This window comes from Stigmatopora argus, chromosome 7 (assembly GCF_051989625.1).
Source record: "Stigmatopora argus isolate UIUO_Sarg chromosome 7, RoL_Sarg_1.0, whole genome shotgun sequence".
NCBI classification, from domain to species: domain Eukaryota; kingdom Metazoa; phylum Chordata; class Actinopteri; order Syngnathiformes; family Syngnathidae; genus Stigmatopora; species Stigmatopora argus.
Genome location: NC_135393.1, coordinates 10,718,870 through 10,738,680, shown reverse-complemented (window position 1 = coordinate 10,738,680; position 19,811 = coordinate 10,718,870). Strand labels below are relative to the sequence as shown.

Below are 19,811 nucleotides of genomic sequence, written 5' to 3'. Positions count from 1 at the left end.
TAGGTGACGCACTTATTATAGAATTAAGCATTTCTCCAGATGTGTTTAAAGATGACATGTGCTGCTTTAATCCTCTCATCAACCCCCCATTTGCCTCCGGCAGACAATTAAGGCTGCAGGGAGAGTGAGACAAAGAGCCACCTCTTGCTAAAATTTTCTGATGCATACGCCTTTACACATACACATTAAAAACTGCAATTTTTATTGCTTATTTGGGGGAATTGATGCAAGAGTAGGCGGGACCGCGAGTGACCCGGTTACATTGCGTGCTGCTGCATTCATCCTTATTTCACATCGCACTCAGTGCAGATCAAACCGCGACTGGAAGCCACGATGTCGGGTTGCAGAAGGGAGTGGAATCGAGAAGATGAACTACCGGTCTACTTTGCAGGGCCGATCAACATCGGGCAGAAACAGCGCAAAAGCTACGGCATGTTCGACTCAGTGGAGGGCGCGTTTGAAAGCAAGACCATCGACTTCGACAATTACGCAGTTGGAAGGAAAGGGGGCCGCACTCCGAGGAGCGGGAGTCGGGAGAGAATCCTGGATATATGCGACTCCGCCGACAAGATCTCCGGTGAGGCCCAAATGGGCTCACGGACCTCCTCCCAAGGGGGTGAACTTGGCTCTCCAGGAGTCGAGACGGAGCTTTCCCCGGGGATGGAAGACACACACGGAAAGGTAACGTGATAGAAGAGAATATTTGGAAAATGCAACCATGATTTGTGTCCTTTTTTATTTGTTAAGCTACCAAATGTCTCCCCTGAAAAGTGCGCTTTCGGACAATGTGGTGCTGAAGTGGACAGCAACCACGCAAAGCCGTCATTGTCGTGTTGAAGTGATCACGTGACACTTCTTCGGGGATTATTGTGGTAACGTGAGAGCGATCGTGTGCTGATCACATTCCAAACCGCGCAACACTTCGTCGATTATGGTATAGTATGTGAGATGGAAACAGGCACACAAGAACCTGGAGGAAACAAAACATCATGTCTGGGACACATTCCCACCCCCATGTGACGGTAAGAGGGAGCAGGCGTGCATGGAGCTCTTGAAAAGTCCCTGCTGGTAATGCCGGAAGAGGAGATTAAATTCTTACCCGGGCCGGGAAAAATGCTATCCTTCAGCACCAGGCATTTACCTTTAGTTTTAAGGCTTCTGGCCGTTATTTTCCATTTTACATTGGGTTCCTATAGAATGCATGCAGATGATTACTCTATTACAGACAAGTTTGAGCTTTTTGGGGGGGGCAGAGAGAGTGTCATGAAGATGGAACTGGGATTTGAATTGAAAGCAATGTTAGGCTTTCTGCCATAAGGCATTAACTTTTCATTATCCAGATCATCTCTTTTGATAAAATGATCAGGGCCAGATGGATTAGTATATGTAAAACCATTGCCCAATAATAAAGGCCTTTTTTTCACTGAGAGAGAGAGAGAGAGCCAGCCCTACATGTTTTGGGGATCTGATAGGAAACCAGAGTATCTGGACAAAACATACGCAGGACAACATGCACACTCCAAAAAGGAAGATTGGAACCCATGGGGGGTTGAACCCTCTAACTCTGTGAGTTAGATCTGTGAGGTGGACGTGCAGGCCACTCTTCCACTGGATCAGCCTTATCATTGCAGCATATCCTCACCTTATTTTTAAAAGTGTGACATCTGTTGAACATCTGATTTCTTTGTACATTTTCAGGGTGAGAGTCTGCTGATTAAAGGAGGGCGAGTTGTCAATGACGACCAGTCAATTTACGCTGATGTGTACATTAAGGATGGGCTCATTAAGTAAGTACACAATATTATAATCACAACCCTGCTGTTGCATATAGATTGTCCAACATTCCAACGCCAATTATTTTAACAATGTTATAAAGATTAGATATAATAATCTCATCTGTTAAAATATAATTATCAAAACAGACAAAAATAGAAATGGGGAGGCAGTTATTTAAAGGGATCTTCCTCAACACTGCTTCTTTCAGTACATAATGGAATTATCACTGGCAGTGAACTATGTGAGAACATTTGGGTGAAATGTAACATAGGGCTTTGCTTGCATCTAAGAATGACTAGATTACATCATTAAAGCAATTTCTCATTTCATCTGCAGACAGGTAGGGGAGAATCTGGTCGTCCCCGATGCCGTTAAAGTGATCGAGGCTAGTGGACGCATGGTGATCCCAGGTGGGATTGATGTCAATACCTGCTTGATGAAGCCTCATCTTGGTGTACGGCCTATTGATGACTTCTTCCAGGGCACCAAAGCCGCCCTTGTTGGAGGCACAACAATGATCAGTGAGTCAGCCAGAAATACGACAATTCAGCAACCACGTCAAAGTGGTGCGTGCACTTGACCTTTGACCTTCTCTTATCTAGTTGACCATGTGGCCCCCGAGCCTGGGGAGAGCCTGCTCGAGGCTTTTGAAGTCTGGCAGGAGGCTGCAGACAAGATGGCATGCTGTGACTACTCCCTTCATGTTGACATCCCTCTGTGGAATGAAGCAGTTAAAGACGAGTTGGATATCCTGGTGCAAGAGAAAGGTACATCCATGCTTACATTTCAATTCCAAATTGCAGGTGGTATCTACAATTATGTTCATGCTAATCCCTAATTTGGCAAGAACACTAAAGACAGATTTTCAGCAACTTGGTCTTCTGCTAAAAGTCTGAAGGGAAATCACTGAGGCAATGCACTGTCCTCATAATACTGCTGTCATGGAAGCTGAGTGCATTTTTTGTAATCTATTTTAAATTAACACTTGGTTTAGCAACACAAAGTCATTTGTGTGATACATGTCTTTCAAACATATATTATCAATTGGCAAAAAAGCCTAATATTCAAACGCTGGATCCCACCAGTGATTGATTATTTTTTTCCATGACTAAATGAATTTTACCTCCTCTACTTCTGTCAGGTATTAACTCCTTCCAGGTGTATATGGCCTACAAGGATGTGTACCAGATGACAGATTCTCAGGTGCGCATTTTTCATCAAAGCCGGCTCGAGTAAAGTTTACTACAATACTACAATGTATCATTTGTATGTGCTATTCTTGCATAATTACATGCTTTTTTTCCTCTCACTCTCTCACTTTCATAGCTATATGAGGCCTTCTCCTTCTTGAAACAGATTGGTGCTGTGGTTTTAGTTCATGCTGAAAATGGAGATTTAATTGCTCAAGTAAGTGGGACATAATTTATATTTTCTGTTTATAGCTACTGTGGCAACTTCTCAGTTCTTAATGATGGTACTTTGAAGCATTTTTATTCAATGTAACAGCGTCTTTGGATTCATGACCTATACTACACTCCCAAAATGAGTCATATTGTATTTTCAGTACTATGAAAACTTTGTTGAATTAATGGCATTTCTTGATTAATTTTTAGTTTTTGTTCTCCCTTTTTTCCTTTTAATTGTATTTATTTCTATTACATTTTAATTTTCTTCGTTTTTTCCCCTTTAATATTAATCTATTTTTCTGTATAGATGCAAAATCATATTTAATATTTTTTTGTATAGGATATATATATAATTTTATCGATGATTTAGGAACAAAGAAAAATCCTTGGGATGGGGATTACAGGACCCGAGGGCCATCCTCTGAGTCGTCCTGAAGAGGTAATGTCTTCCATCTGTTTGTCCAAACATAGACATTTCTGTCCTCCCACCTCTCCATAACATCCAAACATTCAATTCATTGCACCATGGTTTGAGGGAGTCCTCAGCTTACATCTTTGATTAAAAAAACCCATATCCATTCATCCATACAACCTTTAACCATTCAGATTTGCCCTTTCTTCTCCTAAGTGCAGGTGGAGGCTGAGGCAGTGTTTCGGGCAGTCACTCTTGGTAACCGTGTTAATTGCCCTGTGTACATCACTAAGGTGATGAGTAAGAGTGCAGCTGACACCATCACCCAGGCCAGGAGGAAAGGTCAGCCTTTCATTCTTGCAACCCCAAATTGTAGTTAACAAACTGAACAAAAAAAAACTGCAGACAAAGAAATCCAAATCCTCATGCCTCTCTGTGTTGTAAATCCTATGCAAAAACAATGTATGTATGCAAATTCATTTTCTGTTCAGGTTCTGTGGTCTTTGGAGAACCCATCACAGCTAGCTTGGCCACTGATGGTTCGCATTACTGGAGCAAAAACTGGGCTAAATCTGCTGCTTTTGTGACCTCCCCTCCTTTAAGTCCTGACCCCACAACTCCTGATCACCTTCATACACTTCTGGCCTGGTAGGACTAAAATACATTTTTTTTCTATGTCTGGCTATGGTCGTGATAATCAGGCTCTCAGTAGATTTACAGGCCTATAAATGAATAAAGAGTTATTTTTAGCATCAAGTGCTTCATAAGGTGAATTTTAAATCCAGTCAATGACACCAAAGCACACACATGCAGGTTTTTAATGCTCATAATTTGGATGGAATTCCAGCGATAGCACCCGCTCACATTATACACAATGTCAAACTTGATTTAACTAGATTGGGCATGGATATGGAGGACAAAAACACAAACAAAATTAAATTAAATTCAAAACACCCCTACTGTATATCCATTACTTTATGAATATACCACATGAAGTCATTGTCAAACACACACTCTCTACTTATAAACTTTTAACGAAAGATTTTTTTAGTGCCCTCAATTCTATAAATAGAACAGGAACATAGGACCTTCATCATCAGTTGCCTTGGCTACCAAGTGCCTCCCTCATCCTGTATATCCTCCTCTCTGGTTGTCCAGTGTGGGTTTTCAATAAGTCCAACAACTCTTTTACTCAAGACATTCTAGCTGTTTATTTGTTGATTTATACTGGAGAAATTTTACCATATTTTTCCAGAGGCCCCTTCATAATGTGTAATTGGTTTTTGGGCACTTCATATGTACCATAAGGTCAAGTTGTTCCTATAATGGTACAAAGGGGTTGAGATCTGGTGTCTCTGTTGGTCACTCCATTCTGTAGATGGAAAAAGAACTATACACATGCATACCTACAGACATTTTCGGTTGACTTCAGGTTTTTGAAAATTCAGATCCACATTTTAGCGGACCATTGATTATATTTCTATTTGTACAGTACAACATGTTTTTGTCTCCTGCATTTAAGGATAAATGTATGTTTTGTGTTTTGAAACAGTGGGGACTTGCAGGTGGTGGGAAGTGCTCACTGCGTGTACAGCACCTCTCAAAAAGCAATCGGTAAAGACGACTTCACCTTAATCCCAGAGGGCACTAATGGAGTGGAGGAAAGGATGAGTTTTGTGTGGGACAAAGCTGTGGTAAGAACAGAATAATGCGTGCATCTGTGTTCATTTCTTACATGTATACTTTACAACTCCCTGACAAGAATTACTATTGACCAAGAAGCAGACTCAGTTTCCACTATTTTTCGAAAAAGTGTTTCTTAACTCATTGCCTGTGATTTAACAAGAGAATTCCCCCCTAATCATCCTGGTTTAGATTAATTGGGTGTCTTTTTTGTCAATGGCAGGCAATGCGTTCAACTTCATTGAGCCAAAACACACATTTTTCACTGTGAAATCAGATCCTATTGTGTTGTATCAATGGAAACACTGAAATGTTGCATCACAGTGTTAAATATCTGTTCTAAGAGTAAAAAGAGTTTAAAAAAAAGATTAAACGCATCAAACAGATTATGTTTGAGGCTTCTTTTTTTGATCTAGCTATTGTCCTTTAATTCTCCTCCCAGGTCATGGGGAAGATGGATGAGAACCAGTTTGTGGCTGTCACGTCTAGCAACGCTGCCAAAGTCTTCAATCTATACCCACGTAAAGGTCGGATAGCGCCGGGGTCTGATGCCGACATCGTCATCTGGGACCCTGACAGCACCAAAATGATTACATCTAAACTACAGCAGTCGGTGAGAACAAAGGGGGATAAATAAGGAGTTAGAGATGGCAAAAGTAGAAGGAATAAAGAAAAGGATTGGGGGCAGGATGAGCATGAATAGGATTAAAAAAACGAATGAAAGATCAAAGAGACCATTCTGCATGTTAATGTGCCAGAAATTACAGACATTAGACGTGGGACTCTGATAACCACAAAATGAGGAATGACAATGAGAATCCATGGAATGCATTATTAATGCCATTCAAATTTAAAAAGAATTGCGGTCAAAATCAATACAATGTTGCTGTCTCTGGCATGAAAATATTCTTCTTAACGGATGGCTGGGTTAAGAATGGGAAGAATGGGAGGTTGCATACATTTAAATGAATTCTTATGAATTTAAATGCAAAATGGTGCAGTGTTAGATATATTTCATCCGCTCCCGTCTGTCTTTCAGAGACTCTAATCCACACTGCTATTGGCAATAGGTTATAATCCCCCGTGGCACCCCTTCACCCACCATACATTGCCATATTTCTAAACCCCTCCCCCTGTTTTATTTTTATTTTTATTTTTACAGTCGATGGGCTCGTATCTAGCCCCAGGCCTTTTTTACGTTCAACCCATATTTCTCAAATTCTGCAGTTTTACTGCATGCATTATACTCTCTGAAACAAAGCCCCCTGGGAAGCATCCTTTGTTCATTTTTTTCAGGTCCATAGGTGCATACAGTAATATTAAGTGTAAACTACAATTAATTTCAGCTAAAACACTTCTTCGTTTGTCATTACATAAAGATCACAACAGTTATAGTTTTGTATTATTTATTTGTGTTAGCATCGCTATACTGTGATATTATACCACGCAGTTTTACTACCCTAAATAATATTTATAACACATTTTTTATTGAGTATGTTGGACCGGTGTGCAAGTGGTTAGCGCGTCGGCATCACAGTTCTGGGGTCGGGACTTCAATCCCTGGTCGGTCCTCACTGTGTGGAGTTTGCATGTTCTCCCCAGTCTTGTGTGGGTTTTCTCCGGGTACTCCGGTTTCCTCCCACCTTCCCCAAAAACATGCATGGTAGGCTGGTTGAACACTCTAAATTGCCCCTAGGTATGAGTGTGAGCGTGAATGGTTGTCCGTCTCCTTGTGCCCTGCAATTGCCTTGGTACCCCTAGTTGGCTGGAATAGGCTCCAGCACCCCCACAATCCTTGCGACTATAAGTGGTTCAGAACATGGATGAATGAATACATTTTTGAAAATAATTTGTGCTTCAGTATTTATTCCTTATTTATTATTCTTACAGTCTTCAGAATTTAACATCTTTGAGGGCTTGGAGTGTCGAGGGTCTCCAGTGCTTGTGTTGAGTCAGGGTCGAGTGGTGTTTGAGGAAGGAATGCTTCAAGTGCAGCAGGGTACTGGACGATTCATACCTCGCAAACCCTTCCCGGACTTTGCTTACCAACGTTTAAAGTTCAGAAATCAGGTATGCTACAGAGATGAGGCTCTAAATATGTTTCTGGTGTTGTATTATCTCTGTATTATTGTTCAACTTTCCCCATTTCTCTAAACAGCTCAAAGACAAAGGAGTCACTCGTGGGATGTATGAAGGACCTGTGTGTGATTTCGTTCAAACCCCAAAATATATCACCCCTTCACCTTCGGCCAAAACATCACCAACTTCACACCTGCCTCCACCAATACGCAACCTGCACCAGTCAAACTTCAGCCTATCAGGTCAGAAACAATATAGGATATCTCTATAGATTTTTATTTATCATACAGTATTAAAGGTTTTGCCAGATGTCAAATCTTAAAACTATTGGGGGTAAAAAGTCATATTTAAGAGTTAAATTCAAAAACATTTGACACAGTACCATTTAAATCCAAAATGTCCCATTTCTTTTAAGGAAGGAGCAATTTTTGTACCCACTAAATTAAATTAGGACCTAATTTAGCTGCCCGGTTTAACAGCAGGTAGCATATCTGCCTCACAGTTTTGAGATCTAGGGTTCAATTATAGGTTCGGACCTTCCAGTGTGGAGTTTGCATGTTCTCCCCAGGCCTGAATGAGTTTTCTCTGGGTACTTTGGTTTTCTACTACATCCCAAAAACATGTGTGATAGGCTGCTTGGACACTCTAAATTGCCCCTAGAAATGGTACGGAAAATGAATAAATGAATACATCCTTTTTTTTTTTTTAAGTACACTTTGACACACCCAAATTTGTGAATGGCATTGAGTGTAAGAAAATACAGTTGTGAAGAATTGATAACCCCCACCCATTGTAAACTACTTTGAAAACTTAATTAAATACAAATACTGGATAATTCATGACTAGTTACCAAATTATAATAATACTATTTAATTTTGATTTTTTTTTCATACTTATATAGATTCTGAGTGTTTTACTGGTTTTATTGTACTATATTGTATTGTGTATTGTTTTTGCCTCAATCATTTATATTTACAGGTGCTCAGATTGACGACTACATCCCCCGCAGGTCTGGCCAGCGTATTGTAGCCCCTCCAGGTGGTCGCTCAAACATTACCAGCCTTGGTTGAACGTGCACAATTAGGGGTTTTGTGGGTTTCACTTTCAATTGTATGAGTGACAGCAGTGCTATGATTCCCTTTTTATAGCAATGTGAAACAGATAAATCGCACCAAATTAATCTGGCATGTAGAACATGTGATATAAGAAAATTCACGCAATATTATTATGACTTACAATCATTCAAATTAATGGCATATTTACAAAAGAACTCACTTTAACCTCCTAAGGGGCATGCAGTCTTGTCTTTAATTGCACAATTTTCACTAAAGGTTCCCCACATGGTGGCGCTGTTACACCTTGCCACTCCATCTATGCTGGCTTCTGTATCCACATCATCAGCACTGGTGCATTCACTGTGACTCATCTAGGTCCTTTCCCAAGGACTTTCATTTATTTGTTACATTTTTGTCGTGCACAACTGAATTCACATGCTGTCTGGAAAATTTTAGCACTTTTTGATGTTTTTAAAAAACAAACTAGAAAAAATTGCAAAGTTAAACAAGACAGTGAGTATTTGCAATATATTTAATACGAATTTAAATCATTAAAGAGCCAAACATTAAATAATAGTTTGTGATTTTGACAGCCACTTTTTAAAGTAATTTAACCATTGTTATTATTCTTTAAAAAGCTCCCATTTAATATTATAATGAAATGTTTCTTCAGACTGTTTTCACTTTAACTTATTTGATTTTAATGTCATTGTTGCTGTTGGTAGTGGTCGTGTGTCTAGTATATTATCATTGTTAGGTATTTCCACTCTTTGTTGCTGTTGTCTGAGCCATTGATGATAATACAATAAACACTGTTGACAAAAATAGAGACTCTAAACACTTCCTTGCAAGTTTACACATTATTATCACAACATACAACACCTGCAAATAACTCAAGTCAAGATTATTTGCACAACACTTTCACAACAGCTGGAGATAACTTGATAGGGCTAAAGTACGTGCTACAGAGCTGCCAACCTCCATAGTTGTAGGAGTTGTTGAATTAAACGCTCATAACAGGGCCATAAAAGATAATTATGAGCATCTTTAGATAGTCCAGGTGGACATAATGCTCTGCATTCTCAAAACTGATGTATGCCAAGCAAACATCCAAACTAAAACGATCCGCCACAGGCAACACGAGACATGGGCATACCATTTTTTTTGGCCATGTTTTCCTCTTTGAACCCATTTCTCCTTATACCAGTAGATTCTCTCAGGTTGCATAGTGAGTGCTCCTGTGAAGAGCTTAGTCCTGATACATCCAATGCCTGAGGGGACTTTCACACACAGCAACCCAAGCAAAATGCAAACCCCTGATGCAACTCGTTTGTACTTAACCTTGCATTTAAGGATTACTAGTGTGCCTAACTACATTTGACAAAAAAAACACACACACCCTTGAACACAATTTATCCTTTTAGTGACAGTGGTCATTACTGTCAATTCTATTCAAAACTGGGCACGTATGACTTGTGTCACCTTTTACTTTCTTTTATTCTATTAAAGGCTGTTATTGCAATGGATGACTACTTCAGTGTGTTACAACAGCCTGTACTCAGTAATACTGCATCAGTATTTCAAACCATCTGTGATCCTAAGGGGCTGTTTTCCATCACTGCATGCCTTGACACAAAACATTTTCTTCACTCTGCTTATTTGTAAGGGTTTTCTGGTATATATTTACATTTTTGGGGTCTGTTGTGACTTACAATGCCCAAGTTAAGCATCTGTGTCTACCTTATTATAATATTTAATTGACACACCTGAGTTAAGATGGAACATAGCTGTTGTGAAACCATAATGTGCATGCCCTTTAGCTAGAACTATATAATTATTGCAGTATAGTTGGACTCTGCAAGGGTTGGTAAAGTGGAAAAAATGCCAAGGTCGCAACACTTAAGGTGACACAAGTACTGTTTACTCATAATAAAAAAATTTTAAAAGCTAAGGCTTTCATTGGCTGTTCCAATAATTGCGATGGTAGCTTGTCACATCTTAAAGCAAATGCGAGCTTTCTTTCAACGCTGTGTTTTGTTTAGTTCCCTTTTCCACAAATGGAAAAACACGACACTCATTGTCGGGCTTCCTCAAGAGAAACATTTCTCCAGACAGCATCACCTTCACACAGATGTGTTTGTTGCACAGCCATCTGCTCTGGAGGACAGAATCAAAGTGATCAAAAATTTGATTTATATAAAGTTTGTGATGCCAGGAAAATGCAAATTCACTGTATTATGCAGCAGAAGGTTATAAACTGACATAAACTGAACACTTCGTGAGAATGGCGTGATTATGTGAAAATATGCCTTAACAATGCAGATATTATTCATTCCTTGAGAGCATCAGGCAGCTATTCATCCAGTTTAAGAGGGAAGTGGCATTTGGACAATTTACTGAGCCAGCTGTGCTGTTAGTGATAATAGTTCATCAGGCCTATGCAATGCATCCCCTGAAAATTCATCTTATATACAGAAATTGTCGAATTCTCTCCAAAATGCATTATGTTCATCTAACCCTGAAACTAGCCATTTATATGAGTGCTTATTTTGTTTGGGTTGTCCATTAAGAATGTGAGCTGTTGTACTCTGCTCATCTGAGTATACAACAAAAACAATATTGTTATTCAAGAGAATATTGACGCAGATAACCTTTACCTTTATTGCATCATGGTAATAATATATACCAGATAATGATTAAAGCTCTTTAAAACTCTTCTTGTACTTAAGGCCAGGTCAGCGTCCTATCTAAAACCAATCATAATCCTGACCCAACCTATAACGCTAAAGTTAAGTTAAATGCTAAAACAATTCAGTCATTGGGAACTGGCTGAAACGCCCAATGAACTATATTGTGTTTGTGAACGTGTTTTGACACACACAAACTTGTTTAGATTCCACTCACATGTAAACGCACTTTAGAATTGGGGCATCAATATAATCAGGGTCTCCGAATGAAAAAAAAGTGTGGACGAAAAAGAAACATACATTTAGAGCACCATATATTATTTTTGGATATTTATATGGATGTCTAAACACCAAACCTGACAGTATGTTATGATGGTTCCCTGTTTTTTTATTTTTTGGGCAAAGCTCTGTTGAAGTGGCTGACATGTGATGACCCGTGCCTGGCATTTGATTCTCTGTTTTCAACTATCTTGCAAAGCTGTGGGATACAGAGTCCCATCAATATAGCTAGAAACAACCTGGTACACTATACCATGTCTTAATGGTAATCCTTACAACAGAGAAGAATAGTCTTCAATTGTCACTTCTCATGTCACACTGTGGCTTTAGGGTCCCTCATGTATTTTTTTGCTAAAGGATTTAGTATACATAAATAAAATCACATGTCATTTTTTCATCAGGGAGGGCAGTTGTTTGATGCGCACAGGCCAATGTGTCTTCGAGAAAAAATAAAGAGACAGAAAATGAAAAAGCCTAAAGAGGATCAAATAACACATCAGCTGCGTGGCGTGTCAGCCAAAGCGCCTGTTTACAGCTCTACCGCAAGGTAGACTAACACAGCCCCCTGACAGGTTTATCATTCTGCACTTGGTGTTGACAGGACACAACATCAGACATAATTTAAAATTAACCGTTCAGTAGTCCCCGTGATAGGAAGTTACAAATGCACTGAAGAATAACTCAGACACATGTTGCCATCTCTTCCGAGTATATTCAATTCCAGAGTTATTGAAAATTGACAATCCAAGATCCCGGCTGATATTACCTTGCCCTTGACCAGTGTAAAGTTTAGTTACAGGAAAATGTCAGTACTGTCCCTCAGCTGAGCTAAGATGTATAAACTCCAAAGGCGTGGGATCTCAAATGCCTTACGGTCTGGTGCACAAATCCAAACATGTAGAATCCTCTCGGGCAGTCTTTTCCTACTCCTTCCAGGCGGTCTTTCATTGTTCATGTCAGGCTGTCACGTTCTTCTGTCTGGTCCAGGTGACGGCGTGACGCTATCATCACCTTGGCTTTCGTTATTGCAGACAACTCATGTTTGTAAAAACAACACATCCCCACATTCTTCCCTGTACAAATGACTTGTCCTTCTGCGGCCCTATTCGTAATTCATTCATCTTCCATACCGCCCATCCTCGAAATGGTTGCGGGGGTTGCTGGAGCCTAACGCAGCTGTCTTCGGGCAAAAGGCAGACTACACCCTAGACTGGTCGCCAGTCAGTCGTAGGGCACACAGAGAGACAAACGGCCATTCGTACTCCCAATTATACCGCCACCAGCGGGAATTTAGCCCGCACCAGAGTCAGGCGAGTGAACCTCTACACCACGAGGCAGCTCTGTTTGTAATTTACAAGGACAAATTTTGTAGACTGTCATAGATTTTTCCATTCTAAGACTTTCAATGCTTTCGCCCAAAATCTGGACCTTATTTATAATGTTAGTAATTTACTCAACTAATGAACCATAAATATAATATTCCCTCAGGACTGCAGAAAAAAATGGATAGGTTGGGTTAGGGTTAGAAATAATTTGAGGCCAAAAGATTCCAGTTATGGGTATTGAGTTGTTAGTTTTGAATAACCCGGCCATTTGGCTGCCTTCTGGGAATTTGAATGAAAATCCTCAAAGTTCAAGTGTTAAGTCCTACAGGTCTTGCAAAAAATGATAAAGGTAAGGAAAAGCAAACATTACATAATCTGCCTATATACTTTAGTAGAACTATTTACCGGACATCTCAGTTTCCACTAATTAAATCTTCATGGTTTTATTTGACAGTTCCAAAGACCCTGTGTACACTAGCGAGTTAGGGGACCACCCTTGCAATATGTTCTACTATCTAATGAAATCAATAAAAGGACCTCATCCACTGAGACTATCCCTGGAATTTAATGGAGGCTTCTGAGAAGCAGGCTGTTTTTTTATTTATACACCACACTTGTCTACTTATCCAGTGATTCACCTACAAAGTTCACTTCGCTCATTGTTTATAAATTCCGTACAACAAGAAGCCTGATGTTGACTGTTTTGATAGGTGATACAGGAGTAAAACCTTGCATGTAGTTAGCTGGGACAAGCTCCAGCAACCCCGCGACGCTCGTGAGGATAAGCGGTCCGGAAAATGAATGAATGAATAAATAAATAATCTTGCATAAATTAGGAAATGTGTATAATTTGCAATGAGGAAATGAGAAACGCACTGGCTGTAGCAAGTGTTTTTTTTCTTTTTCTAAAAAAATAGAACTTAGCTGTCCTGATCGCAAAAAAACAACAAGTAATTATTTAAAAATTCTGGTCTCGTTTGCCACTAGTGACTGGCAATTGGGGTTAATTGCTCAATCAGCTGTAGTGCACTCTCAGGTCTGCCACGCCCAGTCTGCAAAAAACATGAGCTATTTCCAAAACGCAAAACATATGCAACATAATTGAATTGAATACTTTTATTGTCATTATACAAGTACTATAGTAATGAGATTTCAAGCCTTACTATGAAGTGCACAAATAAATAATAATAATATTGATGAATAATGCAATATTTAATATTCTTATTCTTTCTGGTCATTTGTTATCTAGTATTCAATTTATTTAGTTGGAATAGTGTCAAAATCATGAGAATCTTTTGTTTAAAATCATTAATGTTCAGGCACCTATTAACGACCACACGATGTCAGCGTTGCCTGCAGCTGAAGTAAAATATTTGTTGGCTTTGGTGGCATTTGGAGTCCTCCAAGCCTTAAAGCCTGAATGCAAATCGGGCTACAATAAATTAATGTATTTTATTTTAGCTGAATGTTCGCCCAAACGATGGATTTCTCGACCAAATCCAGAAGCAACAAATAATATAACTACATATAATATATGCATATTTCTATTAAAAATAATATCATTGAGTCCTTGTCCTTGTCATGGAGGCTGAGTGATGGGAAAGGATTTTTTTCCCTTGATGAGTCACATTTTTGACCTTGAAATGACAACGGCACAACAATCTCTCTTCAGTAACTCTGCCTTGCTTGTTGCAGAATTACTTGTACGCGTAATAATCCCATGTCAAACAGCGACAGCTAAACCCAGCAAAGGAAATATGAGGTATTAGGATGATTTCAGTTCAATCAGTTATTAGTTAGGGGTTGCTGTATTCCAATTCCTCATTTGGGTATAGCTGCATAATATGACAATATTTTAATAATATTAAAATTCTGCCTCCCATGAAAACGGAAAAAAAATCCCCTTCTTTTATTGTTCAAAATTCAGGAAAAAAAATAGACAATATTTCTTCACTTTGGCAGAATATTATGTTTTAGTATGCTGATTAAAAATAACAGCTTTAAAAGTGATTGTTAGTGAGGCATATGTGTGCAATTGTATTATTCATAAATGTTAATTATTCTATTAAAATTGAATGGGTGCTTCTATGGCCTGTGGTCTTTTATAAAAAAAGGTCCTCTACATGATACTAGAAAGATAAGATAAGACGGGAATTTTTGACTTTTTTTTTAATGTCAAATTCAAACCTTTACAGGATTCTCTTCATACCAAACCATGTGCTGACAGGTCATTAACTTCCATGTCTTAGCAAATGCAATTAGTTCTCATGTAATTAAGCAGAAGGGAACAGCAAAAAAACAAAATAAAAAAAATCCAACAAAAGTCATAAAAAAAGAAACAAATATGTTTGAAAAATCTTCCCCACATGTATTTTTTTAATCCTTATAAGTGCAGATTTGAAAAGTTTAAGCATGCCATTGTCCTTTTTAGTATCCAGTTGTGTTCTACAGTGTAGCTTCATCTGTACATGGCTATAAGAGAAACAGCACAAGGGGGACAAGAGATGTCCACTGTCCGGACAAAGTGTCCTCTTCGTCTGTCTCCCCTTTTGTTTTTGCAGTAGTGAAACATTTTTAAAACGTGCAGTATATTATAAAAAAAGATAACATGAATCATTTACAGTAAGTTCTCTTGAAATGTGCAATAATGAAACTGCCTTAAAACAGCAGTTTGAAGAGCTAAGTTGGTGTGAAAAGTCATTGAGCTTTTCCATCACTGGAGCTGATAAGTCGCACAAATTCTCAACAATACTGTCCCAACACTGTCCAAGCGGGTGTACTGACAGCGCTGTGGATTTGGAGATAAAGATGGCTCCTGGAAGGTACAGTTGACACATCAAGCCCAGAGGTGTCCATCACAAATTAGTTAAGGTAAAGGTATATACAAGTATACAAAGTGTCAATATGTACCTCAAACAGGCCCCTTTTCCAACATTGATGTTATCTGGCATTTCCTGCTTTATATCCTTCATTGGCATCTGAGCTAAAATGTGTAATAACTTAACAAAAGCCCATGTTTCCAGAACAGAGAGGAGACACGCTTCCTGACAATTTCCGGTTACATTCACATATTAAGACGTCCATAATAAGATATGTGTAGATCAAGTGAGAATAAGCCAGAAAAGGAACTCATTAAGACCAGAGGGACGGGCTAACCCTAATATCCCTTATCCACACTCTGATGATGAGAATTAAGACGTGCTGGCCTCGATCCACAGCCGATCCTCTGTGGGAGGGACGAAGGAGTTCATGCACAGGAGTATGGGCGCTTTAAGATCGGCATCATTTAATTAAGAAAGGGTGCTGGTGAATTGCAGCTTGTTTTTTTGCACCCTCCATTAGAAGATGTCACCACCCTTTGCCAAAATGATCACCATTTTCTTTCAAGTACCCACTTACTATAATACAGATGTATTCAAAAAGACGTTATTCAAAAAGGCTTGTGGTATTTTTTTTTATACTTTTCTTTTTTTCCCCGAAGAGCAAAGTGGTTAGCGTTATCTTTCATGCAGAGTCAGCTTTTATTTTTAGTCCGTTTCCTATGAGTCCTACTTACTCTACATTGAATATGTCTTATCTGCACGTTATCTAATGTTACATACAGTAGATGGAATTCCATTAAATGGAGCGGAATGTGATTTGAATACATTACATGTTTAAATATTGGCTGGAGGGGACCAGGCAAAGTGTTGCACTTAAAAAAGTGCATAATAAGTGCACATCCTCCCAATCAAAGTGTGCTTCTTCCTGCATGAAAGCGAATGCCCATCGTCTGTTACAATGTTACTGAATGTATGAATGTGAATTTCAGAATGTGTAAATGCTTTTGCATGGATTTGTCTTCACATGCCCGTAGGCCGTGTTCAGGCGTGCTCACGCACAGGTTCACGGGTCACGCCGGTGAGCATGAGAATGCTGTTTCGTTCTCATATAAACACATACAGTATATACAGTACATACAGGCTGGATGCGAAGGCAATATGTTAAACACTCGGTGATACAATTGATGCACTGTGTTCTGAGTGGTTACATTATTTCCTTAAAAAAATCACACTGTTTCAGACTAACAATAGAAATAAAGGCTAACCTTCAGTAGGGACCATAAAGATTATGATCACGTTTCTGATGTAATTGTACGTACACTTGTTCATTGGTACAATGTCAGAATTAAAAGTTCAGTTATAGGTTCCATCAAGGTAATTTGGTATGCCTCGCTCGCGGTATTTTATGGAATTTGTACATTATGTTATCTATATGGTGCATCTAACTGGTATGAAAAAAATAACAGTATTAGGGCCACACTAAAATATAGAAAAAGAATAAAGTCAAAATATCATGAAAATAGTGTCATCTATATGGGAAAATGTAGAATATTTAAAAGAATTAAGTGATATATACAGTGAAGATACAAAAAAAAGTCATAAATTGATAGAAAAGTACATTTGAACGAGATTGTGTAAATATCAGTCTGTTCATGTGAAGGGACTAAAATCAGTCAAATAATTTAGCCCAATGACAACAGTATCGTGTTAATGTGATCCCATTAATGTATAATCAGATTCTACAATAAGAAATTGGATATTGGCCTTAGACAGTTGCATGTATGTCCTTTTGGGAATTCCTACACAATGAAAATGTACAGAATAACAATAATAATTTAAAAAAAGTCACCCTATTCTTCAAAATATGGTGAGTTTGTTCATGAAATTTTATTCTCCTAATATTATGACTTTATTCTTATATAAATATACTTTATGGACTTTTTTTCTCTAAACTTTAAACGCTTGTCGTAAATTTCTCTAACTCATTTTCTGTCATTTTGCTTTCTCTTATTCTTAACTGGAAGATAATTTTTTTAACACTACATAGTACTATGCCCATCATAATATTATGCTTTTATCCTTTAACAGCATATTTTTCACACTATATATTTATTTTTCATTTCGAGTGTGGCACTAATAAATCTGGAATTACTGATGTGGAAGTGCCCAAGTTAGTGTATTTTTTTATCATTTGATTTCTGACAGGACAAGACTGAATGTTTGACCGTTGAATCTTAAAGTTTTATTTTGTACTGAAGCCTTTATGGCGTTGTAATTTACTGAGTCTCTCACTCTCTTCCTGTCTGCTATTTTTTACATAGTTCCCTCAGTGGGAGAAGGTCAGGCATGCATCAGATTCAGGTAAGAATAAGAAGAGATGAAATCTGCTTCCCCCACATGGACGTAATAGAATCACTGCCCGCAGGCAACGTCCACTTGTTTTTTTCTTGTATTGTTTCCTTTTGAAAGAAAAGTACTCTTTGCAGGAGATTCCAAAATAGTTGATCTGTCACTCGCTGAAATGTAAGTGCCTATAAATACTAGAATCCAGGGGTTTCAAGCATGTACATCTTCCAACCGACATTTTCACACTCTATAAGTATTTCAGATGAGGCCACGAGCCCCTCTAGTGATTTCAGCTTGGGTGGATGGTCACAGGTAGACTTCACGGCGTGACAATGTGAGGCAAGACGTGGTCTTGTAATCTCCTCCAGTCCGGGTCAATGGTATGACCTCTGCTGGGTTCTGGCCTTCTTCTCCTCCTTCCTCATCTTGAGGGCGCTTCCCTAAGCCAGCGCTGCTGAACGTGTCATACGACGCCGAGGTCATCTTACGGTTTAGAAGGTTCCGATTGTGGTCACCGACATTCTTGTTTGCTCTTCCCAGGGTGCCCACAGGATCGCCGTTGACCAGGGGTAACCTCTGACCTTCTCCCGCCATGACCCCCCCCTGTTCCGAGCTCCCGGCACTGCCCGCGCTCTCGCTGTCGCTCTCGTGGTCATTTCGGCGCAGATTGTTGTTGTCATCACCAGGAGCGAAGGTGGAGAGCCGCGGGGGATCACTGCCGTGACGTTGCCGCTGGCGAGGAGATGGGCGGACAGGCATCCAGCACGTGTCTGAGTGGCCAAACTCATCACACTCTCGTGTGCACTTTCCGGTTAGAGCCACATCTGGAAGTTGCCTGGCATCTGAACGTAAAAGAAAAAGATACTTAGGGAACATCTTGGCCACTGTACTAACATTTGTCAAGAAAGACAATCAGAGAAAAAAGGCAAGAGATCAGAAAAAAGAACAATGTGAAACTGTTAGGCACAGAGCGATAGCTGGAAGTTGGAGATATGTGTATATAGACAGTCTGTGTATATGGATATTATGTCCAACAATCAATTGGATAAGAAGTGACAGTGCTGGAGCGCTTAGTGAAAACTTTGATATGGACAACTGGTATAGAAAATGGATTGAGGGAATGTCCCTTAAAACGTTCAACTGTTGCCACTTTGTTGCCTGTAGTTTTATTTACATTTAAAATAGTCCAATTTAAAATTTAGTTTTCTTTTATTATTTATTTATCTACAAACCAACATTGCTTAATATTATAAGGCAAGCACTCCTATCATTCACGTTCTGTGTCATGACTGTTTCTTAGACACTATTTTATGGGTTGTATTATTCAAATTAAATCAAACATTGAAATATTCTTTTAAGTAGGTTTTGGTAATTATAGGTGGAGCCTAAGTAATTATTATTTGTCCATGCTAAATCCACCCTTTTATCTGAATATTGACATATTTATTTAATTCGCCTGTCTGGGAGAAAAAGGAAAATTCCAGGAGCCTCCAGTACAGAACCTGTCTGTGTGAAAGCAGATTAAACCGCATGCACTGTCCCTAAAGAATCTAAGGTCACCATGACCTTAATGCTTCACCAAAGTTTTTCCAGCTCTGTCATGTCCATATACTGTGCAGGGGAAAGATGAGAAAGATGTGAAAATGTGCTGAATGTACAAAACAGCGTCAAGGTTGTCGAGGGTAAAGATAATAATCCATGTTTCTTTTCAGAAACAGACACAATTCTTAATATATATATATATATATATACATATATATTTATATATACATATATGTGTGTGTGTATATATATGTATATATATGTTTATATATATACACACACATATATATATATATATATATATATATATATATATATATATATATATATATATATATATATATATATAGAGAGAGAGAGAGAGAGAGAGAGAGAGAGAGAGAGAGAGAGAGAGACCAC

General features: G+C 38.8%; 2 protein-coding genes across 2 annotated transcripts in view; one reads left to right on the top strand and one right to left on the bottom strand.

The window, feature by feature from the left end:
- Positions 1–125: 125 nt before the first annotated feature.
- On the top strand, positions 126–9,278 carry crmp1 (collapsin response mediator protein 1). Its single transcript, XM_077605224.1, has 14 exons — positions 126–681; positions 1,699–1,787; positions 2,113–2,297; positions 2,379–2,543; positions 2,918–2,979; positions 3,103–3,183; positions 3,553–3,621; positions 3,816–3,936; positions 4,086–4,242; positions 5,147–5,288; positions 5,720–5,890; positions 7,168–7,347; positions 7,436–7,598; positions 8,335–9,278. The coding sequence occupies exons 1-14, from the start codon at positions 334–336 to the stop codon at positions 8,424–8,426; spliced, it is 2,025 nt and encodes a 674-aa protein (XP_077461350.1). The 5' UTR covers positions 126–333; the 3' UTR covers positions 8,427–9,278.
- Positions 9,279–14,856: 5,578 nt separating this feature from the next.
- The window catches only part of pcdh7a (protocadherin 7a), a 40,338-nt gene continuing 35,383 nt past the window's right edge, over positions 14,857–19,811 (bottom strand). The window contains exon 6 of the mRNA XM_077605601.1: positions 14,857–18,712. Within this exon, the coding sequence (XP_077461727.1) occupies positions 18,177–18,712 (536 nt within the window). The 3' untranslated portion in view covers positions 14,857–18,176. The remainder of the gene's footprint in view (positions 18,713–19,811) is intronic.

What these genes read in the sequence shown, in the direction of transcription:
- crmp1 (XM_077605224.1), top strand. Translation starts at nt 334, where the DNA reads ATGTCGGGTTGCAGAAGGGAGTGGAATCGAGAAGATGAACTACCGGTC. An exon ending in TATCCTGGTGCAAGAGAAAG is followed by an intron (nt 2,544 to 2,917) that starts GTACATCCATGC and finishes TACTTCTGTCAG; the next exon opens with GTATTAACTCCTTCCAGGTG. An exon ending in CTTCATACACTTCTGGCCTG is followed by an intron (nt 4,243 to 5,146) that starts GTAGGACTAAAA and finishes GTTTTGAAACAG; the next exon opens with TGGGGACTTGCAGGTGGTGG.